Source organism: Gorilla gorilla, chromosome 4, assembly GCF_029281585.2.
Source record: "Gorilla gorilla gorilla isolate KB3781 chromosome 4, NHGRI_mGorGor1-v2.1_pri, whole genome shotgun sequence".
NCBI classification, from domain to species: Eukaryota; Metazoa; Chordata; class Mammalia; order Primates; family Hominidae; genus Gorilla; species Gorilla gorilla.
In genome coordinates, this window is record NC_073228.2 from 138,859,113 (window position 1) to 138,884,387 (window position 25,275).

Genomic DNA, 25,275 nt, shown 5'->3' on the forward strand with positions numbered 1-25,275 from the left:
CCACAGGCTTCCCTAAGGATCCTTGCCTGTCTTTATTTGGTTGGATTGCTCTGTTGTGTCTCTCAGGCTTAGGGTAGAGGACAATGTCAGTAATTACTCTTGACTTCATCTTATGCAGGCATTTGGCTTTATGTCCCGAGTTGCCCTACAAGCAGAGAAGATGAATCATCACCCAGAATGGTTCAATGTATACAACAAGGTAACTAAACTGCCTTATTTGGGAATCACCTTAATTATGGAGTTTAAGAAACTTCTTTCTTCCTTGTCATCTTGTGCAGCTAAATGTCATTGTGCTTAAGAAAGTCTTATCCTTTCTCTCAGAATCCCTGTGTATTATTGCAAATTAGTAACACATTTTCAGGTCTGCTCCTAAGAACAGTGAATAAGCTCTTTATTTTCATGCTTGTCTTTCTACTGAAGCTAATATGAGAAAGTTGGGCCAAATGAGGCTCCTGAATTAAACCGGAGTATCAGCCATGCAGATACGTCTCAAAACTTAAGGTAAATTATTGGAAGAAATGGTAGCAAATCAGATAGATATGGCCTCATTTATCTCGTTGAAATATTTTTACTCAAGAACTGTGCTTTGAAAACTATTAAATTTTGTATCCTGCGTAGGAACTGACCTTATTTAAGACAAAGGACAGACTAAAAAGTTTTGAGGGAACACAGAAGAACCTTGTTCCTCCCAAAGTGTCCTTGCCTTTACGGTCATGCCATTTGAAATGTCTTATCATCTAGATTTCTATGAAGTCTTCTCTGTGAAAATCTTTGAAAAAAGAGAATTTCACAATAGTCACGTGACTTAATAGAATAACTCAGAGCACCTTGGTACCAGGCTAAACTTTTCTTTGCTAGTTGCTTCTCTTTGCTCGTAATTTTGCTTTTACTTTATAATCAATTCATCAAGAAACAGCATTCCATCCTTTACTCCCATTTCCCTAATTTAGAAATGTGCTTTTTTTTTTTTTTTTTTTTTTTTTTTTGAGTTGGAGTCTGGCTCTGTTGCCCAGGCTGGAGTGCAGTGCTGCAATCTCAGCTCACTGCAGCGTCCACCTCCCGGGTTCAAGCGATTCTGCTGCCTCAGCCTACCGAGTAGCTGGGATCACAGGCGTGCAGGGTAACTTTTATATTTTTAGTAGATACGGGGTTTCACCATGTTGGCCAGGGTGGTCTCAAACTCCTGAACTCAGGTGATCCGGCCTCCCAAAGTGCTGAGATTACAGGTGTGAGCCACCATGCCCAGCCAAAATGTGCTTTTTAAACATTGCTGCTAAGATACTACATTTGATAGCTTGGTTTTTCTCAGTGGCCTGAAAATAGTTGATGTAATTAAAGTAATGAGAGTTCAATTGGAACCTCAGTCTCTCTTTTTATTTAAAGTAACTAGATTTGAGATTCTGGCAGCTGCATTGCCTCTTCATGGAAGAGAACTTTTTATTTCAAGGTGGCTGTTGAGCCAGGCCTGATGTAGACTGTGCCCCTGGAGTTCGCTGGGTTTTGGAAATGTTTTGCTTATTCATAATGTAGTATTTTCTAAATCATTTAATCCCCCTAATTCTCAAATATGAATGTTGAATAATAGACTGATTTCTGAACTGCCAAAGGAAAATAACCATGATTTGCTGCTCAGAGTTTTAAAAACTGCTTTTCTTTTTCTTAGGTCCAGATAACTCTCACCTCACATGACTGTGGTGAACTGACCAAAAAAGATGTGAAGCTGGCCAAGTTTATTGAAAAAGCAGCTGCTTCTGTGTGATTTCTTCCAAAATACATGTAAAATCTTGTACACATCTTAGCTGCAATGTATGTTGAAGGAAATTTATGTGAACAAATAGAGTTGTTCTTTTTTTTTTTTTTTTAAGACAGAGTGTTGCTCTGTCGCCCAGGCCAGAGTGCAGTGGCATGATCTCGGCTCACTGTAACCTCCGCCTCCCAGGTTCAGGCGATTCTCCTGCCTCAGCCTCCTGAGTAGCTGGGATTACAAGCACGTGTCACCACACCTGGCTAATTTTTGTATTTTTAGTATAGACAGGGTTTTACCATGTTGGTCAGGCTGGTCTCGAACTCCTGACCTCGTGATCCGCCCGCCTCAGCCTCCCAAAGTGCTGGGATTACAGGCATGAGCCACCGTGCCTGGCTGTTGAATTGTTCTTAAGGCATCATATCTAGAAGCAAAGAAAAAAGAAAAATAACAGTTTAAGTTGTGTAAATTGTTTGCCTTTATATATTACATTTGGTAAAATCAGTGCTTAAATACGCAATGATTTAAACTGGAACCTGAGGTATTTTTCATGCTATCTAATCATATACCTAAGATAAACCAACCCAGTTACTTATATTAATAATATTCAGAAAGATAAGTGGCTTTTTTTTTTTTTGAGATGGAGTCTTGCTCTGTCACCAGGCTGGAGTGCAGTGGCGCGATCTTGGCTCACTGCAACCTCTGCCTCCCAGGTTCAAGCGATTCTCCTGCCACAGCCTCCCGAGTAGCTGGGACTATAGGCATGTGCCACCGCGCCTAGCTAATTTTTGTATTTTTAGTAGAGATGGGGTTTCACTATGTTGGCTGGGATGGTCTCGATCTACTGACCTTGTGATCCACCTGCCTCTGCCTCCGAAAGTGTTGGGATCACAGGCATAAGCCACCGCGCTCGGCCAGAAGTGGCATTCTTAAATTCAAGAAATTGGGATGGGGAGTATTCACACATTTTATAACCCAGAAATTCAAGCAATTTTGGTGACTACAAATGCATTGTGTTGGAGAATAGTTGTAAGGTGGAAAAAGAATTAGGAACTTGACAGATAGTGAGTTTTAACTTTAAATAACAATTCTTCTTTTGTTTTGTTTTGTTTGAGACAGGGTCTTGCTCTGCTGCCCAGGCTGGAGTGCAGTGGCAGGATCACGGTTCATTGCAGCCTTAACCTCCTGGGCTCAAGCAGTTCTCCCTCCTCAGCCTCCAGAGTAGCTGGGACTATAGGCAAGTGCCACCACGCCTGACTAATTTTTAAATTTTTTGTAGAGATGGGGTGTCCCATCCTGCCCAGGCTGGCCTTGAACTCTTGGGCTCAAGCAAGCCTCCCACCTCTGCCTCCCAAAGTCCAAGGATTACAGGTGTGAGCCATTGCCCCCAGCCAGTATAACAGTTTTTGTGTGTGTGTGTGTGTGTGTGTGTGTATGTGTGTGTTTTTTTTTGATACGGGGTCTCATTCTGTTGCCCAGGCAGGAGTGTAGTGATGCGACCATGGCTCACTGTAGTCTTGACTTCGCAGGCTCAAGTGATCCTCTCACCTCAGCCTCCTGAGTAGCTGCGGTTACAGGCGTGCATCACCACACCTGGCTTATTTTTAAAACTTTTTTGTGGAGACAGGGTCTTACTATGTTGCCATGGCTGGTCTAGAACTTCTGGGCTCGAGTGATCCTCCTGCCTTGGCCTCCCAAAATGTTGGGATTACAGGTGTGAGCCACTGTGTCATAACAATTATTTTAAAATTTTTATTTATTTATTTTTAATAATTATACAAGATGGAGTCTCACTATGTTGCCCAGGCTGGTCTTGAATGCCCGGGCTCAAATGATCTTTCTGCCTTGACCTCCCAAAGTGCTGGGATTACAGGCGTAAGCCACTGTGCCTGGCCTATAACAATTCTTATGAAGCTAAAGTTGATTTGGATTTTAGCTGCCGTTACTACTTAAATAATTAATTAGATTAAACAAGTCACAAAAATTGGATGAGCTATCTTGGTGTGTTTTCTTTACTTTTCTCTTTCAACAGAGAGTTGAAGGAGAGGACAAGTGTCTTGTCTGTGGCTTCCAGGAATGTGTGGCAATACAAGATTTACTGTTACAGCAGCCAACTCACCAAGTCATTATTTGACTTACTGAGTTAAGGAGGAACTAAGGGTCATTTCCCCCCCCATCATTTGCATGTTTTGACTCCTGAACTGAGGGTCTACAGCCACTGAAGCTAAAAGCTAGAAGGGTGTTACTCAGTAGTGAGCTCTACTTACTCCATGTGTCACTGACAGATGTAAAAAGGAATATCAAGTAATCTATTGTTTAAAAATTGTAATAAGAGTGTTCTTTGAAGGAATTCAGGAATATACTACTAACGAGATTATGATGCAGATATATCCATCCATGAAGCATTTGTTAGTCCCTTGAAGCATCATGGTAGTGGAATTTAACATGGATCATCTTTGTAAACCCACCTCTCTTTAGGGGCCAGAGAAATCACTGTTTGTTACATCAAGCAAACATTTCCCTCTCTATGTCACCCTTGCCCCAAACCTGAGAAACATATGGGAACATGGCACAGAGGCTGAGCTCTCTGAAGCCAGTTCCTGGCTGGTTTTGCTGGCCAGGGAGAGGCAGGTGTGGTCAGTTGCCCTGTGGACATGTGGTGTGCAGGGAGAGAAGAGGGAAAAGAGCCACTCAGGCTCTCTGGCTGCCAGGGGATCCAGACTCTTAGCACTAGAACTTCTGTTTCTTAGAATTCTTTCCAAGGAAAAGACAAAACTGTGTTTTTATAAGCTGTTTCCTATAGTGTAAATTTGGGACTTTTATACATTTTATTACCAAATATTTTTAGTTAAGTGCTTCAATTTTCAACATTAATTCTTTAAAATTTTCTTTTGAGAATCATCACCTGGATTTACATGAATTTTTTAAGCATGAAAAAATTTAAACATATTCAAAAGTACGTGAATAGTACATTGAAGCCTTATATACGGATCACCCAGATATAAAAATTACCAAGATTTTGTCCCAGTTGCTTCATTTTCCCTGTTTCCTTCTTTGCAAAAGTGTTTAAAAGCAAATCCCAGATAGCTTATCATTTCACCCCTATATCCTTCAGTAAGTTTCTATGGAAAATATGGCCATTTTCTTGTATAAACCACAGTACCTTTGTTTTTTTTTTTTGAGATAGAGTCTCACACTGTCACCCAGGCTGGAGTGCAATGGCGTGATCTTGGCTCACTGCAACCTCTGCCTCCCAGGTTCAGGCGATTCTCCTGCCTCAGCCCCCCGGGTAGCTGGGATTACAGGTGTGCGCCACCATGCCCAGCTAATTTTTTTTTGTATCTTTAGTAGAGATGGGGTTTCACTGTGTTGGCCAGGCTGGTCTCGAGTTCCTGACCTCGTGATCGCCCGCTTAGGCCTCCCAAAGTGCTGGGATTATAGGCATAAGCCACAGCGCCCGGCCCACAGTACCATTTTTATACCTAACAAAGTGATTCCTTGGTACACTTAATACCTAGGCAAAATCAAATTGTCCTGAAGGTCATGAATGTCCTTGGACAGTAATCTGGTTCTAATCGAGGATCTATATGAAGCCCACCAATCGCATCTGGTTGTTGTGTCTCTTTAGTCTCTCAATCTGGAGCAAGCTCCCCTCCCTTCCTCATTTCCCCATGTTATTTATTTATTGTAAAAACTGGGTCAGTTGTGCTGTAGAATATTCTGCTTTCTGGATTTGTTTGTTTCTTCCTGTGGTGTCATTTAACTTGTTTTACTATACCCTAAACGGAACCCTTTTCCTCTGTTTTGAGCAGAAGTCTGAGAGGCTAAACTTGATGGCTGTGTTAACATATGTCACGTGTAGCACAGTGGGGAAAGCAGGATATGGCTCATAATGACAGTGGTGAAGACCTGCGAATGAAGTTGCTAGTTATCACCTACATTAGGGTTTGACATAGGTCTATGTTATGGGTTGCTGCATCTGCTGGAACTCACAGACTTTACTATAGAGAATCAAAGATCCCATATCTGAAGTCTATGGAAATGCTCATGGTAAATTACAACAGAATGAAACACCAAACTTGCTTCAAGTAACTCACGTTTCAACTTGAAAGAGATATTGTCAAAATTGGAGGCCCCCAGGTTCCTGTCTGTTCCAAATCTTTGCATGATGACAGTGGTTTCTCTGATGTGGTAAGCTTTGGCTTTCTTCTATTTTCTTTCTAAAAGATCACTGGAGTAGAGAGGAGTTAAACAGACATGACCTTTGACCTCTTGCATGACCTCCACAGATAGCAAACCAGGCCGGCACATGGTTGACGATGTCCTTTTCTACAATGAAGTTAATGAAAGTTCTGAAAATAATGATTACTTTCTGACATTGATAGGATTTAGGAAACCTCTGGATAAATAGCTTAAGCATGGCTGTTTATGTTTTTGCTATAGACAAAAAGCAGCAGCATGTACATTGTATTTGGACACAAGCCTGCCTCCGTTAATAATATTGAACTATTGGACCACTAGGGTTAGTAGGGAGCGGTCTGTACACTTTTTGATTCAGCATTCAGAAACATTCTAGTTGGACTCTGTAGCTTTCAGTTTTGTAAAGTTACCAGAAAAACATCGGGAGGGTTTGGCCATCATATGTGAGCTTTGTGTTTCAATGCCAGTTACTCAGGATTAGTAAATTAATGACTGTCCAGAGGACTTCAGGGTCACCAAGCTGCTGCGCCTGCCATTGGCTGACTCTCCCCGGCTATCTGTGGCTGAGATGGTACTGCTTAGGTCACGCAGAGCATGAGCTGCTGCTGAAAGGGCACAAGAGATGGCCCTTGGGCTTCTCATCCCAGGATGCGTGCCCTGCCCACCAATCCATGAGAAGATATGTATGATTTCAGTAGGCCCTGATCAGCTTGTCACCTCTGGTTTCCTGTTTGCTTTCCACTCACTCAGCTGGAGTTTCATTTCCAGACTAAAGTCTTCATCATTGGCTTCAGAAACAGCATTCATCTGTGGCTGTGCTGATGTGGTACACCAAGAACAACTGGGCTCTTCTCTGTCACTTTGAGTGGGCTACCTTCCCTCACCTCTCCAAGCAGCATGAAAGAATTCTTTACATTTTTAATCTCTTTTTTGTTTTTCCCTGAAAGTATGCTTTGGTGCTTAAAGAGAGAAGTAACGAAAGTATACTACTGAGTTTCCTGGAGATGAAATCCTGTTGTCCCTAGCTACGTGAATGAGCACAGGGATCCCTGATGCCATTATTTTGTATATTCATACAGCACACACTGAGGGCCTTCTGTGTGCCCTAGGGGATTGAGCACAGTGACATCAGGGCAGGTAGAAACAGATGGAGAGCTGATGCGGGCTCTCTTAGAGCAGCTGCCCCAGGAGGCCCCTGTGGATGGATGTTGGGCAGGAGCCCTGAGACGTTAGGGGCATATAACTAAAGGGCATAGCAGGAGTTATAGGAGGAGCTGATCCCTGAGGGAAACAATGAAGAGGGAGAAGATGGGGCTAAAGTTTGAATTGTGGGGACATTAATCACAGTGATTCTTAAAACTTTGCTGTTGATGATTTTAAATGGAGAAAATGAGTATGTAAGATGTTATTTCCCAGTTCAGTATATTGGTTGCCCACAAGAGTATTTTCCTACCACGAATGGTCATATATACTTGTTGTAGAATACCAGGGACAGCAGAGATGGTGGGGTGGTTACTTCCTTTTCTTACAGCCCAAGAACTTTGGTGTCCAGGAAATTGACCAATTTAGCCACTGAGCATTTAATACAATACAGGGCTACCCAGATCCCACTGTCCTGATTTGCCCTGAAAGCCAAAGGAGTTAGGAGAAGGTGAGTGGGGAGAATATATTAATCCTGAGAGCTGAACAGAGCAAAAATCCCTATTACTTTTGTACTTAAAACATGTCTGCCTCATGTGCTCACTCTTTATATTCTGTTTAGGTGGTTTATATGTGCACATCCCATCCTATGCCTGCAGTTAGCCAACTCAGGGTTTATATTGCCTCCTTTCTTTTTTTCTTTTTCTTTTTTTAAGAGATGGGGTCTCATTCTATCATGCAGACTGGAGTGCAGTGGTGTGATCACAGCTCATTGTAACCTCCAACTCCTGGACTCAAGTGATCCTCCCACCTTGGCCTCTCTGGTAGCTGGGACTACAGGTGCATGCCACCACACCCACCTAATTTTTTTTATTTTTATTTTTTGTAGAGACAGTCTCACTATCTTGCTCAGGCTAGTCTTGAACTCCTGGGCTCAAGTTATCTTGCTGCCTTAGCCTCCCATGGGTAATTTTTATTTCCTTTTTTTTTTTTTTTTTTTTTGGAGATGGAGTTTCGCTCTTGTCGCCCAGGCTGGAGTGCAATGGCACGATCTTGGCTCACTGCAGTCTCCACCTCCTGGGTTCAAGTGATTCTCCAACCTCAGCCTTCTGAGTAGCTGAGATTACAGGCACCTGCCACCATGCGTGGCTAATTTTTGTATTTTTTTTTAGTAAGAGATGGGGTTTCACCATGTTGGCCAGACTAGTCTTAAACTCCTGACCTCAAGCGATCTGCCTGCCTTGGCCTCCCAAAGTGCTGGGATTACAGGCATGAGCCACTGTGCCTCGTCGCTGATTTTTATCTCTTCTTTTTTTTTTAGAGATGGGGGTCTCACTATGTTGCCCAGGCTGATCTCAAACTCCTGGCTTCAAGTGATCCTCCCACCTTAGCCTCCCAAGTTGCTGGGATTATAAGTGTGAGCCACTATCCCTACCTCACTATTACCTTCTTTGCTTCTCTTGTTTTCTTTTATTCTAAGTCAAACCCATCACAATTTTTTCTTGTCCTTCCAGGTGTTTTCCAGTGCTGTGCCCTGGATGTGCTCTCTTTCTCTTAGAGCCCAGAGAACTTGCTTTTCCCCCTTATATATGACCCTTAACTTTTTCTAACACATTATTAAGGCCCTGTGTCTATCAGCTGGGGGCACTTCTTGAAGGGAGGGCCTTTGTGTGGTCTGTTTCTAGTGACTTCCAGCTTTAACCCAGAGCCTCATGATTGCTGGGTGCCCATAGCCTTTTTGCTGAATGGAGGCACTCAGTCTCCTTGGGAAGAGAGAATCCATGATAGACCCACTTGGGAGCTCCCCACTTCAGGGGCCTACACACTGGTAATGCAACAGAATGCCCAAGAGTGACCTCATAAAGCAAGGATTCCCTTCGTGGCCCCTTCTCTGCTGCCTCTCAGAATCCAGACGCTAAGGAAAATCCCTAAGCAGAGATTTTCTGTTGGATGCTAAAAGCAAGGAATAAAAGTTGAAAATTTGGAAAATGTCTCAACACCATCACCAGCGCCACTCGGGAGTCGTTTCTAGTTCACCAGTTGATACTACATTGGTGGGATTTTGCCCAACATTCAAGAAATTTAAGTAAATATTATCTATCTCCATTGCCTGTTAAGAAATGTGCTAGTAGAAGTGTGAGGGCAGGGTGTCAGTGTTCTCTCAGCCTCTTCCCTCAGATACTCGTCTGCTTACCAAAATAAGTTACATGTCCTTGACAATCTGGTTTCTGTGATTGGTGAGGCTGGCATACTGTTACCTTTATGTGCCCTGTAGACTTGAATGACCAGTTTGACCAGTTTGACTGTTAGATAATCTGAAGGCTTTTCTTTTTTAATAATAGACCCCATCTCAAATCAGATAATGAAAATTACATATCTTGATATATTAGAAAAGTATATACATTCTGGCTGGGCGTGGTGGCTCACACCTGTAATCCCCGCACTTTGGGAGGCTGGGGCGGATCACTTGAGGTCAGGAGTTTGAGACCAGCCTGGCCAACGTGGCGAAACCCCATCTCTACTAAAAATACACAGATTAGCCCGGAGTGATGGTGTGCACCTATTGTCCTAGCTACTTGGGATGCTGAGGCAGGAGAATCCCTTTAACCTGGGGGGCGGAGGTTGCAGTGAGCCAAGATTGCACCACTGCACTCCAGCCTGGGTGACAGAACGAGACTGTGTCTCAGAAAAAAAAAAAAAGAAAAAAGTATATATATTCTATATTTTTTTAACTTATGAGAATGTGTTCATTTCCTTTGTAACATATAATGGGAAACAATAATACGTACTCTTTGAGAAAAATTGCAAAGCACAGATAAATGGAAATAAACAGGAAAAAGAATCACCTATAACCTCACCATCCATAGACAGACACTGTTAAAATTTTGGCATATTTCCTGCTGATTTTTTCTACTGCTGATTTTTGCACAGGTGAGATAATTTTGAACAGAGAATTTTGTATCTTTGGTTTTTGTGTTTTGCTGCACACAAAAACAAAACAAGATATAAAAATGGATCATAAACATTTTTCTAAATCCTGAAAAATGCATAGACATATTTTAGTGCCTGTATTTCACAAGATGGACATACCATAATTTACTTACACGGTCCTTTTTGTTAGATGTTTAAATTGTTTTCAAGCTTCTCAGTGCTGGAAAAAATACTGAGATAGACATTTTTAGTTGAAGTTATTTCATTTCAGGTTATATTGGGTCAGAGAATGAATGGTTCTCAGGCTTTTCAAAAGAGCTGGTCAGTTTTTATGCCTCTGGCGGTTTTTGAGAGTGCTCAATCATACTGCACTGTTGCCAGCATTAGATCTTATCACGTTTAAGTCATTGCTAATTTTATAAACAAAAACAATGGTTTTACTTTACATCTCCCTGATTAGTATTGCTGTAGAACATATTTGGAGAAGTTTGTTTGTCTTTGGTATTTATTTCATGAATAGATTGTGTGCCCATTTTCTCTTGGGGTATTCAGTTTTTTATTACTGATGTGAGCATGTGTATGGGTGATTATTTGATGATTATCGGTTTTGCTTAGTAGACTGGCAATATTTAGTCTTGCCGTCACTGTGTTCCCAGTGCCTGCTAGATTGCTTGATATGTAGTTGCCACTCAATAAAGATTTGTTGAGTAAATGAAGATGACACTTTGTTTTGCTGGAGAAGGAGTGGTGACTATTCTTTTTCAGAGGTCCAGGGAGAGGGAGCTAAGTAACTGAGTGGGGACAGAGTATCCATGATCATCACATATATGTCAGTGGTCATTTATTCAACATCTCATTGCTATTTAAAAGTATATGTAAATTTATATTCACACAAGGGAGAAAGCAGAGCCTTGTCCCTACAAAAAGGTATGCGTTATGTGGGGATCTAGCTCTATTGTGCTGTAACCATACTTCACATTCAACTTTTTGACAGGAGGAATGATGATGAATGTCGGGCATTTGTGAAGAGAGTCATAATGAGCCGTTTCTTTAAGATAATTATGATTAGCACTGTCACATCGAATGCGTTTTTTATGGCCTTGTGGACCAGTTATGACATAAGGTACCGCTTGTTCAGACTTCTTGAGGTAAGCAGACAAAATGGGTCCATTTTCTTCTTTTTTTAAAACATGCTTTATTTCTGGAAACATTATAAGATTTTTTTTTTTTTTTCCAAGACAGAATCTCACTCTGTCAGGCTGGAGTGCAGTGGCGTGATCTCAGCTCACTGCAACCTCCATCTCCACCTCCCAGGTTCAAGCGATTCCTCTGCCTTAGCCTCCTGAATAGCTGGGATTATAGGCACCCGCCACCACGCCCAGCTAATTTTGTATTTTTAGTAGAGACGGGGTTTCACCTTGTTGGCCAGGATGGTCTTGATCTCTTGACCTCGTGATCCACCCGCCTCAGCCTCCCAAAGTGCTGGGATTACAGGTGTTAGCCACCATGCCCAGCCCATTATAAGATTTTAAAGGTATTTTGCTTCAAGAAATTTTCTGTAGAATTCTAAAAATACTCTAAAATCTGGGAAGAAGGTGGCAAGAGCAGCAGTGGTGACATGGTGGATTTTTTTTTTTTTTGAGACAGAGTCTCACCCTGTTGCCCAACCTGCAGTGCAATGGTGCTATCTTGGCTCACTGCAACCTCTGGCTCACTGCAACCTCTGCCTCCCAGGTACAAGTGATTCTCCTGCCTCAGCCGACTGAGTAGCTGGGATCACAGGCACACACCATCATGCTTGGGTAATTTTTGTGTTTTTAGTAGAGACAGGGTCTTGCCATGTTGGCCAGAATGGTCTTGAACTCCTGACCTCAAGTGATCTGCCTGCGTCGGGCTCCCAAAGTGCTGGCATTACAGGCATGAGCCATCGTGCCTGGCCAGTGACATGGTTTTTAAGTCTCTTTGAATCTCCTCTCAAAAACCGAGCAAGCCTGGGCAACAAAGTGGGACTCCTATCTCTCTCTTTTTTTTTTGTTTTGAGACGAAGTCTCGCTCTGTCACCCAGGCTGGAGTGCAGTGGCGCAATCTCGGCTCACTGCAAGCTCCACCTCCTGGGTTCACGCCATTCTCCTGCCTCAGACTCCCGAGTAGCTGGGATTACAGGCGCCCGCCACAACGCCCGGCTAATTTTTTGTATGTTTAGTAGAGATGGGGTTTCACCGTGTTAGCCAGGATGGTCTCAATCTCCTGACCTCGTGATCCGCCCTCCTCGGCCTCCCGGAGTGCTGGGATTACAGGCGTTAGCCACCGCGCCCGGCCCCTCCCATCTCTATTAAAAAAAAAAAGTTGGGCATGGTGGTGCATACCTTGAGTCCCGGCTACTCTAGAGGTTTAGGTGGGAGAATTGCTTGAGCCTGGGAGTTCGAGGCTGCAGTGAGCTGTGATTGCACCACTGCACTCTGGCCTGGGCAACAGAGTGAGACCTTGTCCCAAACAACCAACCAAAAAAACCAGAGCAACTAGGTAGCAAAGCCAAGAACCCACAGGCAGCATTTACAACAAAACTGGTTAGTTTCCTTACTACAAGCCATAAGAACTGAATAGTATTAGTCTCTGTGGGGGAAGAAACAGAGGGAAGCCATTATTTATTTATTAGAAAGTGTGATGGGCTGGTGTGAGAACAGCATTTGATATCAGGAACTGTATTGTCTAATCCAATACTGGGCTAGATCAAGAGGTTCCTGGTAATTTTTGAAGGGGCTAGAGCAGCAAATGGTATGAACTTTCAAAGCTGACCAGCTAGAGGTCTTTTTAAAGACAGGATCCCACAGTTGGGATAAATATTGGAAATGGAATAAAAATTGAGCAGGTTAGAGACATAGAGATGAAGGGAAGAGAAGGTTCAGATAAAATTGGAGGAGGAACCAGGATACCTCAAAAATCAAGCTACTGCATTTTTAAACACAACACAAAAGCAGAAGAATGAGCTCAGTGAGGTTAGAACCACACCATCTTCTAAAAGCTCAAGAAAACAAATTTTATGTAAAACAGCACAATAGAAAAAGATTGATGCTGCTATAGTTGTGTTTTTAGAAAAAAAAGGGTTGAGATAAAGTCTCATACAAAATTACTGTAAGAAAAAAGAGAATGAGGTAGAGAATAATCCCCTTATACAGGCTGAGCATCCCAAATTTGAAAATCTGGAACCTGAAATGCTCCAAAATACAAAACATTCTGAGCACTGACATGACACTCAAAGGAAATGCTTACTGGAGCATTTTGGATTTTGGATTTTCAGATGTGGGTTGCTCAACTGGTAAAGAAAATGCAAATATTCCAAAATCCAAAAACTTTGAAATCCAAAACACTTCTGTTCCCAAGCATTTCAGATAAGAGATACTTAACCCGTAGATAATGAAAGCCCACCACAAAGACATGCCCACAAAACAGGGAGAGACTGTAGCATACGACTTTAAAACAAGCCAGATGTTTAAGAAAGTGATACAAGATAGGAAAGAACAGAAGTGAAAAGACAAAACTCAGGAAAGAACTAGAAATAAAAATTTCAAAAATAAAGACTAAAATAGACTAAGCAATTAATTGCAACAGATAATAGCTTAAGAGAAGTATAGGATTAAATGTAGGAAATTTTTTAAATCAATAAGAAATGAAGACATGAAAAGGTTTCAAGAGAAAATGATGAACATCAAAGATGGGGAAAAAAAAATCCAGCGTAATGACAATAGGAGCCCCTGAATTTGAAACAAAACAGAAAAAAAGCAAAGGAACAGAACAAATGCTAAAGTCTATAATCCAAGGAAAGTTACCTGAAACAAAAGATTTGGAACTATACGTTGAAAGAGCACACATTGCATACCTGAGAATATGGAGTTTGAACAATAAACACCAAAACATATTCTAGTAAAATTATTGGATTTTAAAGGAAAGAGGGGGTGAAGGAAACTAAGTATCAATGCAATGTGGCTTATAAGAAGATAATTACTTATCATCAAACTTTGCTATGGTAATATGTTATGCCAAAAGAAAATAGAGTTACATATTTAAGATACTTCAGCAAAGAAAATGTAAACCAAGAATTTTAGATCAGAAAAATTGACTTTCAAGTATAAAGGACATAGACAAATTCATCAATATTAAAAAACTTGGGGAATATTGTTTCCAAGAGCCCTTCCTTAGTAATTTACTAAAGAATAGGTTTCAGCCAACCAAAATGATTAGAGAAGCATCAACGTTAGGACTGAAGATGAGCATTAAATATGTAGTTATTTGTAGAACTAATATTAATTGTGGTTTAGCAGAGAGAATATAGTATATAATGAATGCATCCTCTGACAGTGAAGATAGAGTATGACTAAAAAATGGGAGACAATGGGGAAAGCCAAGATAAAAAGTTTCAAAATCATTTTCAGTAATCAACTTAGTGGCAACAGTATTAGTAGTGTTATTCTGAGACTTGTATGTGTGTAATACAGGATAAGGCAATTGAGTAATTATGGGACAGTTTATTTCTGTCATCTCCTGTGTTCTTAAGAACCAGGATACTCATGGAGGAGAGAACCCAGGACTTCTTTGAGAAATAACCAATTCCAGGTCTAGGGCAGGAGGTACACGAGATGAACCAGGATTATCTTGTCATAGACATTAGCAAGGAAGCTATCAAAGACTACTGGGGTCATGTCAAAAGTCTCAGGAGACTGTGTGAAGAGTCCTACTGGCCAGAGATGGGACAGTTTGAGCTCCAATAAGAAGAATAATTGCCATGTATTGAAACTCATTAAATAATCTGTGAGATTTTACTACTGGCCAAAGATGGGACAGTTTGGGCTCCAATAAGAATAATAATTGCAATGTATTGAAATTCATCAAATAATCTATGAGGTTTTAATGATACCCCAAAACAAACTGTCCACTTTTGGAGGATGATAAGGAGCTAATCCTTTATCTTGATAATTAGTAAATTAAGGGAAAGAGTCAAGCATTACTGACCTTATGTGAACTGCAATACTGAGTAAGCATATGGTAGGTGAGGGGAAACATCTTTTTATAGATGTGTCCCCCTTAATAAATGAAAAAGAAATGATAGAATATCACAGTTTTTCAATGCCCAAAGAAGTAATTGATCTAGGCACTGAGCATCAATGAAAAGAGAGACAACCAGAAATTATGTGCCGTCTACAAAAGAACAGCACCTCTAATCTTGCCAAAGAGATCAGGAAATATGGAGGCCAGAGGGATATGCTGAACTGTACCATGAGCGTGCACTCGGCAAAATCCAGACTGGGAGATTTTACAAGTCAAGCTCCCCAGGTTCTTTAACGGATAAATTGTAAGGGAAGAAAAAGGAATGGGAGACTTAAAAGATACACCAAAAGTTTAAAAATTTATAAAATGGCAAGACGACTTATTAGTTCTAGGGGTGGATACATGAATTTCTATCTATAAAGAAATGCAAGATATTAATTACTATAAAAATTTGGATAGTGGTTAATTTTGGGTGGAGGGAGGGAGTTGTAATTGGGATGTGGGGCACGTGAGGGGCTTCTGGGATGGCAGAGTTCTATTTCTTGACCTAGGTGGTAGTTACAGGGATATTGGCCTTGAAATAATTTATTACGCTATATATTTGTTCATGTGGTTCTATATGTGTGTTTATTTTGCAATAAAAAGGTTAAAAATATACTCTTCTTATCTTTAGGATAAATAACAAATTTCCTTCTTGGGGGTGAAAAGGTTAGCATAAACATAGTGTGGTATCAGAGGCAGTCGAGGTGGTGGGATACCACAATTAATGCTTAAAATGTGTCAGATCCACTTGGCACCACTTCTGTGAACAAGTTGGTATGGCAGTGAATTCCACACCACAAATCCAGAGATTGGTTATGGACTGTGGAACATCATGTTAGGTATAGGACTTGGCAGGGGTCAGGGAAAGAGACAAATTGAGGAGCCTAAACCCGCTGTTTGCCTCCCTGACGCCATAAGGGTCACTAAGCATGTATCCTGGTTTAGGGACCTGGTTTGCAAGCCTAGGGGATGTTCTGTGATGGGCAGACTTTGGAGTCATACAGATTTGGGTTCAAGCCCCAGCTTCCTACCTTATTACTAACTGAGAATTTGGACAAATTACTTAAGCTCTCTGTGGTTTGTCTGCAACATTTGTAAAATGATATAATTAATAAACAACTTACAGGGTGGTGGTACAGCCATTGAAAATAACATGTATGAAAGCCCCTGGTTAACTGTGAAACTGAGAAATTATTAACACTTCTGGGAACTCCACTGAAGGTGCCGGGAAAGATGTGAGAGAGCCCTGATCTCTCACCTCTGGCTAACCTTGAGGCTCTGTGCAAGCAGGAAATGAAGGCTGAGGCAGAGTGGTAAGTTGCTAGAGCATTGAACATGTGGAAATGCTGTAGGAAAGCTTATAAAAAAAGACAAAACAAACAAACAAACAAAAAACCCAGGCAACATAGTGAGACCCTGTCTCTGGGGAAAAACAAACAAACAAACAAACAAACAAACAAAAAAACAGGCATGGTGCCATGTGTCTATAGTCCCAGCTGCTCAGAAGGCTGAGGTAAGAGGATTGCTTGAGCTCAGGAGGTCAAGGCTGTAGTGAGCCATGATTGCACCACTGCGCTCCCAGCTGGATGACAGAGTGAGACGTTGTCTCTTAAAAAAGACAACAAATAAATGCTGGTGAGGATGTGGAGAAAGGGGAACTCATACATTGTTGGCAGGAATGTAAATTAGTACAGCTGTTATGGACAACATTATGGAGGTTCCTCAGAAAATTAGAACTACCATATGATTCAACAATCCCACTACTAAGTATATAGCCAAAGAAAATGAAATCTGTATATTGAAGAGATATCTGCAATCCCATGTTTATTGTAACACTGTTCTAAATAGCCAAGATATGGAATCAACCTAAGTGTTCATCAATGGATGAATGGATTTTAAAATGTGCTATATATACACAATAGAATACTATTCATACATAACAAAGAACAAAATCCTGTCATTTGCAGCAACGTGGATGAACTTAGAAGACATTATGTTAAGTGAAATAAGCCAAGCACAGAAGAACAAATACTACATGATCTCACTCATGTGGAATCTAAAAAAGTTGACTCATAGAGGTAGCATATTAGTTAGTTTTTGCATTGCTATAAAGAAATACCTAAGGCTGGGTAATTTATAAATAAAAGAGGTTTTATTTTGGCTCATGGTTCTGCAGGCTGTACAGGAAGCATAGTACCAGCATCTGCTTCTGGTGATGCTGGCACCAGATGCTTGGGAGGATTGCTTGAGCCTGAGTGATGATCTGTGATCACACCTCTGCACTCCAGCCTGGGTGACAGAGCAAGACCCCATACCAAAACAACAAAAACAAAACCCCACCCCACCCCACCCCCAAAAAAACCCAAGGTCTGTTCTGTTGCCTCTGGAACCAAGGAGCAGGGTTTCACATTGGGAATGTAAGCTGGTGCAAGGGGTGGGCTCCCGGGGCCTTGGGGAGCTCCACCCCAGTGGCTTTGCACAGTGCACTCCCTGTGTCTGCTCTCATGGGTTGGAGTTGAGTACCTGCAGCTTTTCTAGGCTTAGGATGTAAGCTGCCCATGGCTCTATCATTCTTGGGTCTGGAGAGCAGTGGGTCCCTTCCCAGAGCTCCACTAGGCAGTGCCCTAGTGGAGACTGTGTGGGGGCTCTAGCCCCAAATTTCCTCTTTGCACTGCTTTAGTAAAGGTTCTCTGTGAGGACTCTGGCCCTATAGCAGGCTTCTGCCTGGACACCTGGGCTTTCTTGTACATCTTCTGAAATCTAGGGGAAAGCTGCTAAACCTCCTTCACTCTTGCATTCCCTAAGCCCACAGACTTTAACACCATGTGGAAGCCACCAAGGCTTGCAGCAGCTTGTGCTCTCCAAAGTCATGGCCCCAGCAATATGGGTTCCAGAGCAGACCTTATTTGAGCTAAGACTGGAGCTCTAGAAGCCAGGATGTGGGGAGCAGTGTCCCAAGGCTGCTTAGGGCAGCAGGGCCCTGGGCCTGGCCCCAGAAATCATTCAGTCCTCTTAGGCCCCTGGGCCTGTTATGAGAGGGGCTGCCTTGATCTCTGAAATGCCTTCAAGGCCTTTTCCCCATTGTCTTGCATATTAGCACTTAGCTCCTTTTCAGTCATGCTCATCTCTCTAGCAGGTCATTGCTTCATAGCCTGCTTGAATTTCTCTCCTGATAGGGCTTTCTCTGTCTCTGGCAAATGGCAAGTCTGCAAATTGTCCAGACTTTTATACTGTGCTTCCCTTTTAAATATAAGTTCCAACTTTAACCTCTCCTTTCCTCCCATATCTGATCATAGGCTGTTAGAAGCAGCCAGGACACATCTTGAACATTTTGCTGCTTAGAAATTTCTTCCGCTAGATTCCCTAAGTCATCACTCTTATGTTCAGCCTTCCACAAAGCCCTAGGATATGGAAACAATGCAACCAAGTTCTTTGCTAAGGGATAACAAGGGTGACCTTTATTGTAGTTCTCAATAGACTCCACATTTCTGTCTGAGACCTCATCAGCCTGGGCTTCACTGTCCATATCTTTATCAGCATTTTGGTCACAACCATTTAACCAGTCTCTAAGAGGTTCCAAACTTTTCCTCGTCTTCCTGACTTCTGAGACTTCCAAGCTCTTCCATTCTCCCTGTTACTTAGTTCCAAAGCTGCTTCCACATTTTCAGGTACCTTTATATCAGTACCACACTTCTGGTACCATTTTCCCATATTAGTTTTTGTGTTGCTGTAAAGAAATACCTGAGGCTGAGTAATTTAGAAAGAAAAGAGGTTATATTTTGGCTCATGGTTCTGCAGACCATACAAGAAGTATGGTGCCAGCATCTGCTTTTGGTGAGGGTGTCAGGAAGCTTACATGGTAGAAGGCAAAGGGGAGCCAGCATGTCACATGGTGAGAGAGAGAGCAAGAGAGAGAGGGGGGAACTGCCACACACTATTAAACAACCAGATCTCATGGGAACTCAGAGTGAGAACTCACTTATCACCAATGGAATGGTGCTAAACCATTCATAAGGGATCTGCTCCCATGATCCAGTCAACTCCTTCTGGGCCCCATCTCCAACATTGGGAACCACATTTCAACATGAGATTGGGAGGAGACGAACATCCAAACCGTATTATGTCAATAGTGGTTGCTAAAGGCTGGGAAGAGCAGGGGGGGAAGGAGAGGAGCAGAGGTTGGTTAATGAGGTACAAAGTTACCGTTAGATAGGAGGAATTAATTTTGGTGTTCTGTGCAATAGGGTGATGATATTTAGCAATATGTGTTGTATACTTCAAAATAGCTAGAAGAGAGAACTTTGAATGTTCTTATCACAAAGAAATGACGTGTTTGAGGTGATGAATATGCTGATTACCCTGATTTGACATTACACATTGTATATATGTCTTGAAACATCATACTGTACCCCATAAATACATACAATTATTATATGTCAATTAAAAACAAAATAAACGTTAAAAAACAAAACACAATCTATAAAAAAACTGATTGCAAACATTATACTTAATGATGAGAAACTTGATGCCTTCCTACTAAGATCAGGAACAAGAAAAGCATGCCTACTTTCACCACTCCTATTTAACATCATACTGGAAGTCATGGCTAATGCAATAAAACAAGAAAAAGAAATAAACATGTAAAGACTGGAAAGGAAGAAATAAAACTGTCTTTGTTCACATATATATTTTAAAAGTTAGGAAAGTTTTGTTATATTTTCTTTTTTTTTTTTTGAGACGGAGTCTTGCTCTGTTGCCCAGGTTGGAGTGCAGTGGGGCCATCTCGGCTCACTGCAAGCTCCACCTACCAGGTTCACGCCATCCTCCTGCCTCAGCCTCCTGAGTAGCTGGGACTACAGGTGCACGCCGCCATGCCCGGCTAATTTATTTTTGTATTTTTAGTAGAGATGGGGTTTCACCGTGTTAGCCAGGATGGTCTCGATCTCCTGACCTTGTGATCTGTCTGCCTCGGCCTCCCAAAGTGCTAGGATTACAGGCATGAGCCACCGTGCCCAGCCAGTTTTGTTATATTTTCACTGCCTTGTCCACTCCCCTCCCCAGCATGGTGATGATCCTGAAGACAGCAGCTCACATTCCTAATGTAGAACCCTGGTCCTTGGTTCCAGAGCAGACTTTATTTGTTTGTTTGTTGAGATGGGGTCTTGCTCTGTTACCCAGGCTGGAGTGCAGAGGCGTGATCACAGATTGTTGCAACCTCAGCTGCTTGGGCTCAAGCAATCCTCCCACCTCAGCCTCCTGAGTAGCTGGGACCATAGGCATGCACCATCATGCCCAGCTAATTTTTGTATGTTTTGTAGAGATGGGGTCTCGCTATGCTGCCCAGGCTGGTCTCAGACTCCTGGGCTCAAGTGATCCACTCACCTTGGATCTCCCAACAGTCATGAGCCACCGTGCACTAACCCAGACCTTGTTCTTAAAGAATTGTATTGGTCCATTTTGACCTGAGAGCCAGGTGAAGGACTGATGGAAGTTGACTGCTTTTGTTTCACCTAGCTTGGAATTTTCTCAAAGCAGAAAGGTGGCTATAGAGAGGGAATTTCTTACAAACATTAAAAGGCATATGAACAGTCTATTGCTGCCTGGGGCAAAAAAAGTTAAAGCAAACAATGGACATACTGAAGTGTAGGAAGAAAGGCCTAGAAGGGAGATTCTTTGGATAAGTAGGACATTGAGAAGCTCCGGTGTATATGGAGAAATTTAGAAAGCATTCATGCCCAAGGCAGGACGAATGTTTCAAAAAGACCTAAGGTCTCAAGATTTCACCTTTAGCTGATCTTTAGGCTCAGTAAAAACTGGAAGTTAGGGGTAATGTAGAGTTGTAAATGGCTTTGCTAAGCACTGAAGAGTACCCCAACACAGAGCCAATCTAAAAAATCTAGGAGAACTTTTCTTCCTCCCTCCCTCCCTCCCACCCTCATTTCCCACCCTTCCCTCCCTCCTTTCCTACCCTTCCCTCCTTTTCTTCTTTCTTTCTGAGACAAAGTCTTACTCTGTTGTCTGGGCTAGAGTGAAGTGACATGATCATAGCTCACTGCAGCCTTAAACTCCTGGACTCAAGGGATCCTCCTGTGTCAGCCTGCTGAGTAGCTAGGACTACAGACATATATCACCATGCCCAGCTAATTTTTAAATTTTTTGTAGAGATGGGGGCTCACTATGGTGCCTAGGCTGGCCTTGAACTCCTGGCCTCAAGAGATCCTCCTGCCTGGGCCTCCCAAAGCACTGGGGTTACAGGCATGAGCCACCATGCCTAGCCTATCTTCTTCCTTTCCTTTTTCTCTCCTCTCCTTTATTCTCCTTTCTTTCTCTTTTTTCTTTCCCCCCTCCCTCCCTCCCTCCTCCCTTCCTTCCTTCCCTCCCTCCTTCCCTCCTTCCCTCCTTCCTTTCCTCCTTTCTTTTTTTCTTTCTTTTTTTTTGAGATGGAGTCTTGCTCTGTCACCAGGCTGGAGTGCTGTGGCGTGATCTTGGCTCACTGCAACTTCCAGCTCCCTGGTTCAAGTGATTCTCCTGCCTCAGCCTCCCGAGTAGCTGGGATTACAGGCATGCACCACCACACCCAGCTAATTTTTGTATTTTTAGTAGACATGGGGTTTCACCATGTTGGCCAGGATGGTCTCAATCTCCTGACCTCATGATCCTCCCTCCTCAGCCTCCCAAAGTGCTGAGATTACAGGTGTGAGCCACCACACCTGGCCCCTTTCCTCCTTTCTTTATCAGACGGTCTCACTCTGTTGCCTGGGCTTGGGTGCAGTGACATGATTATAGCTCAATCAGCCTTAAACCCTTGGACTCAAAAGATCCCCACGTATCAGCCTCCTGAGTAGCTAGGACTACATGCATACACCACCATGTCCAGGTAATTAAAAAATGTTTTTTGTAGATATGGTATCTCACTATGTTGCTCTCAAACTCCTGGCCTCAAGAGATTCTCCTGCCTTGGCCTCCCAAAGCACTGGGATTCAGGCATGAGTTACAATGCCTGGCCTTTCTCTCTCTCTCTTGCTCTCTTTTTCTTATTTCTTTTTATTTTTCCTTTTTCTTTCTTCCTCTTTCCTCCCTTCCTTCTTTTGTTTCTTCTTTCCCTCTTCTTCCCTTCATTTTTTCCCCAAACCCTCTCTCTCTCTCCCTTTTTTCCTTCTTTCTTTTTGCTTGAGACATTTAAGAAAATCTCTGTTGGCCGGGCACAGTGGCTCATGTCTGTAGTCACAGCACTTTGGGAGGCCCAAGCAGGCAGATCACTTGAGGTTACGAGTTCGAGACCAGCCTGGCCAACATGGTGAAACCCTGTCTCTACTAAAAATACAAAAAAATTAGCCAGGCATGGTGCCTGTAATCCCAGCTACTCGGGAGGCTGAGGTAGGAGAATCGCTTGAAGCTGGGAGGCAGAGGTTGCAGTGAGTCGAGATTGTGCCACTGCACTCTAGCCTGGGTGACAGAGTGAGACTCTGTCTCACAAAATAAATAGATAGAAAATCCCTGTCAAAACACTAGTTGACCAGAAAGTGAAGAAATAGAGACTTCAGAGATCATACACAACAAAGAATATAGTTCTTCGCAAAAATAGTTTAAAAAAGTCACTAAACAAGTAAATACAACTCATGTAAAGCAACAAAAACAAACCATGAGGAGGGGGAAGAATTTGATTTCCAAACTTACCACGTTGCAATATTTAAAACATTTGGTTTTCAACAAAATATTATAAAGCAATCAAAGAAACAAAAATGTATGACTTATACAATGAACAGAAACTCTTCCTGAGGAAACCCAGTCATTGGAATTACTAGACAAAGGTTTTAAAAACAAATGCTCAAAGAGGCCAGATGCGGTGGCTTCTGCCTGTAATCCTGGCAATTTGGGAGGCTGAGGTGGGTGGATCACTTGTGGTCAGGAGTTGAAGACCAGCCTGTCCAATGTGGTGAAATGTTGCCTCTACTGAAAATACAAACATTAGCCAGGCTTGGTGGCAGGGCCTGTAATCCCAGCTATTTGGGAGACTGAGGCAGGAGAATTGCCTGAACCCAGGAGACGGAGGTTATCTAGGGGGATTCAATAACAGATTTGAGTAGGTAGAAGAAAGAATTGGTGAACTTGAAGACAGGTCAGTTGAACTTGGGTCAGTTTGAGAAGCAGAAAGAAAAAATGATGATAAATGAACAGAGCCTATGAGAACTGTGGGACACCATAAAACATACTAATATACACATAATAGGGTTCCAGAAGGAGAGGAGAAAATGAGGCAGAAAGAATATTTAAAGAAATAATGGCCCCAAATCCCCAAATTTGATGAGAGACATGAATATATACATCCAAAAATTCCAATGAATTCCAAGAAGGAGAAACATAGAAAGAGCCACACTAAGACACGTAATCAAACTGTCAAAAGCCAAAAATAAAGTGAGAATCTTGAAAACAGCAGGGGATAAGCAAGTTGTCACATACAAGAAACCTCAATAAGATTAACAGCCGATTTATCCTCAGAAACTATGGAGGCCAAAACACAGTGAAATGCCATGTTTAAAATATAAAAGAAAAAATACTGTCAATGAGAAATACTGTATTCAGCAAAATTATCCTTCAAAAATGAAGGGGAAATAAAGACTTCCAGATAAACAAAAATGAGAGGGTTTGTTGCTAGTAAACCTGCCCTCAAAAAAATGATAAAAGTTGTTTTGTAGGTGGAAATGAACAAGACAGTAACTTGAACTCATACAAAGAAATAAAGAACTTGGGTAAGGCAACTGCATCAGTAAATACAAAAGCTAGTGTTATTGTATATTTTGGTTTGTAACTCTTTTTAAAAATATATGGTTTAAAATACCAATGTTATAGTTAATGGGCACACATGTTTGAAGGAGTAGTTTATAATCACAAAAACATGAAGGGAGAGAGATGAAGCTGTATAGAGCAGAATTGTTATATACTATTGAAGCTAAGGTTGTATTAATTAAAAATAGATTGTTATAAATTTAAGAGGTTAATTATAATCCAAAGGGTAAACACTAAGGGAACAACCAAAAAAACTGTACAGAAAAGGAAATGAGAAAGGAATCAAAATGGCACACTACAAAAAAATCAGGTATATATGCAAAAAGGCAGTAATGGAGGAATTGAGGAACAAAAATATATGACATATAGAAAACAAATAGCAAAACAGCAGAAGTGTGTCCTTTATCTGTAATTACTTTAAATATAAATGGATTAAACTCTCCAATTAAAAGGCAGAGATGAACAGATTTTTAAAATCCCAATCATATGTTGTCTACAGGAGACTCACTTTAGATTCAAAGGTACAAATAGTCATGAGCAGCCTGGCCAACATGGTGAAACCCCATCTCTACTAAAAATACAAAAATTAGCCAGGTGTGGTGGTGCACGCCTGTAGTCCCAGCTACCCAGGAGGCTAAGGCATGAGAATTGCTAGAACTCGGTGGCGGAGGTTGCAGTGAGCTGAAATTGCACCACTGCACTGCAATCTGGGTGACAGAGTGAGACTCTGTCTCAAACAAATGAAGAAACAAACCAAAGATACAAATAGGTTGAAAGTGAAAGGATGGATAAAGATATTCCAAACAAATAGAAACCAAAAGATAGCTGGGGTGGCTATACTAATATCAGACAAAATAGATAGTAAGGCAGAAACTGCTCTAAGAGAAAAGGAAGGACATTATATTGACAAAGGGATCAATTCATCAGGAAGATAAAACAATTTTTCTCTAGTACACAAGGATCACTCTCCAGGATAGATTATATATTAGACCATACAACAAATCTCAATAAATTAAAATATTGAAATCAAAGCAATCCTAAGCAAAAAGAAAAAGTCTGGAAGCATGACATTATCCAACTTCAAATTATACCACAAGGCTATAGTAACCGTAACAGCATGGTACTGGTATAAAAGTAGATGCATAGATGCAGTGGAAAAGAATAGAGAACCCAGAAATAAGGCCAAATACTTACCAACCAACCCATATTCAAAGCATACAAAAACATAAATTGGGGAAAGGACACCCTATTCAATAAATGATGTGGGGAGAACTGGTTAGCCACATGTAGAAGAATGAAACTGGATCCCTGTCTCTCACCATATACGAAAATTAACTCGATGGAATAAAGACTTACATCTAACACCTGAAACCATAAAAATTCTAGAA

The 25,275-nt window shown here is 41.7% G+C and overlaps 2 protein-coding genes across 3 annotated transcripts in view; both read left to right on the plus strand.

The window, feature by feature from the left end:
* Window positions 1–10,731, plus strand: part of PCBD2 (pterin-4 alpha-carbinolamine dehydratase 2) — a 60,190-nt gene extending 49,459 nt beyond the window's left edge. The window contains exons 3-5 of the mRNA XM_031011511.3: window positions 119–199; window positions 1,664–1,806; window positions 2,864–10,731. Coding sequence (XP_030867371.1) covers window positions 119–199; window positions 1,664–1,759 — 177 coding nt within the window. The 3' untranslated portion in view covers window positions 1,760–1,806; window positions 2,864–10,731. The remainder of the gene's footprint in view (window positions 1–118; window positions 200–1,663; window positions 1,807–2,863) is intronic.
* The window catches only part of CATSPER3 (cation channel sperm associated 3), a 43,779-nt gene continuing 27,561 nt past the window's right edge, over window positions 9,058–25,275 (plus strand). For both annotated transcript variants that reach the window (XM_031011512.3, XM_055386651.2), the window contains exons 1-2: window positions 9,058–9,170; window positions 11,010–11,163. In XM_031011512.3, the coding sequence (XP_030867372.1) occupies window positions 9,073–9,170; window positions 11,010–11,163 (252 nt within the window). In that variant the 5' untranslated portion in view covers window positions 9,058–9,072. The remainder of the gene's footprint in view (window positions 9,171–11,009; window positions 11,164–25,275) is intronic.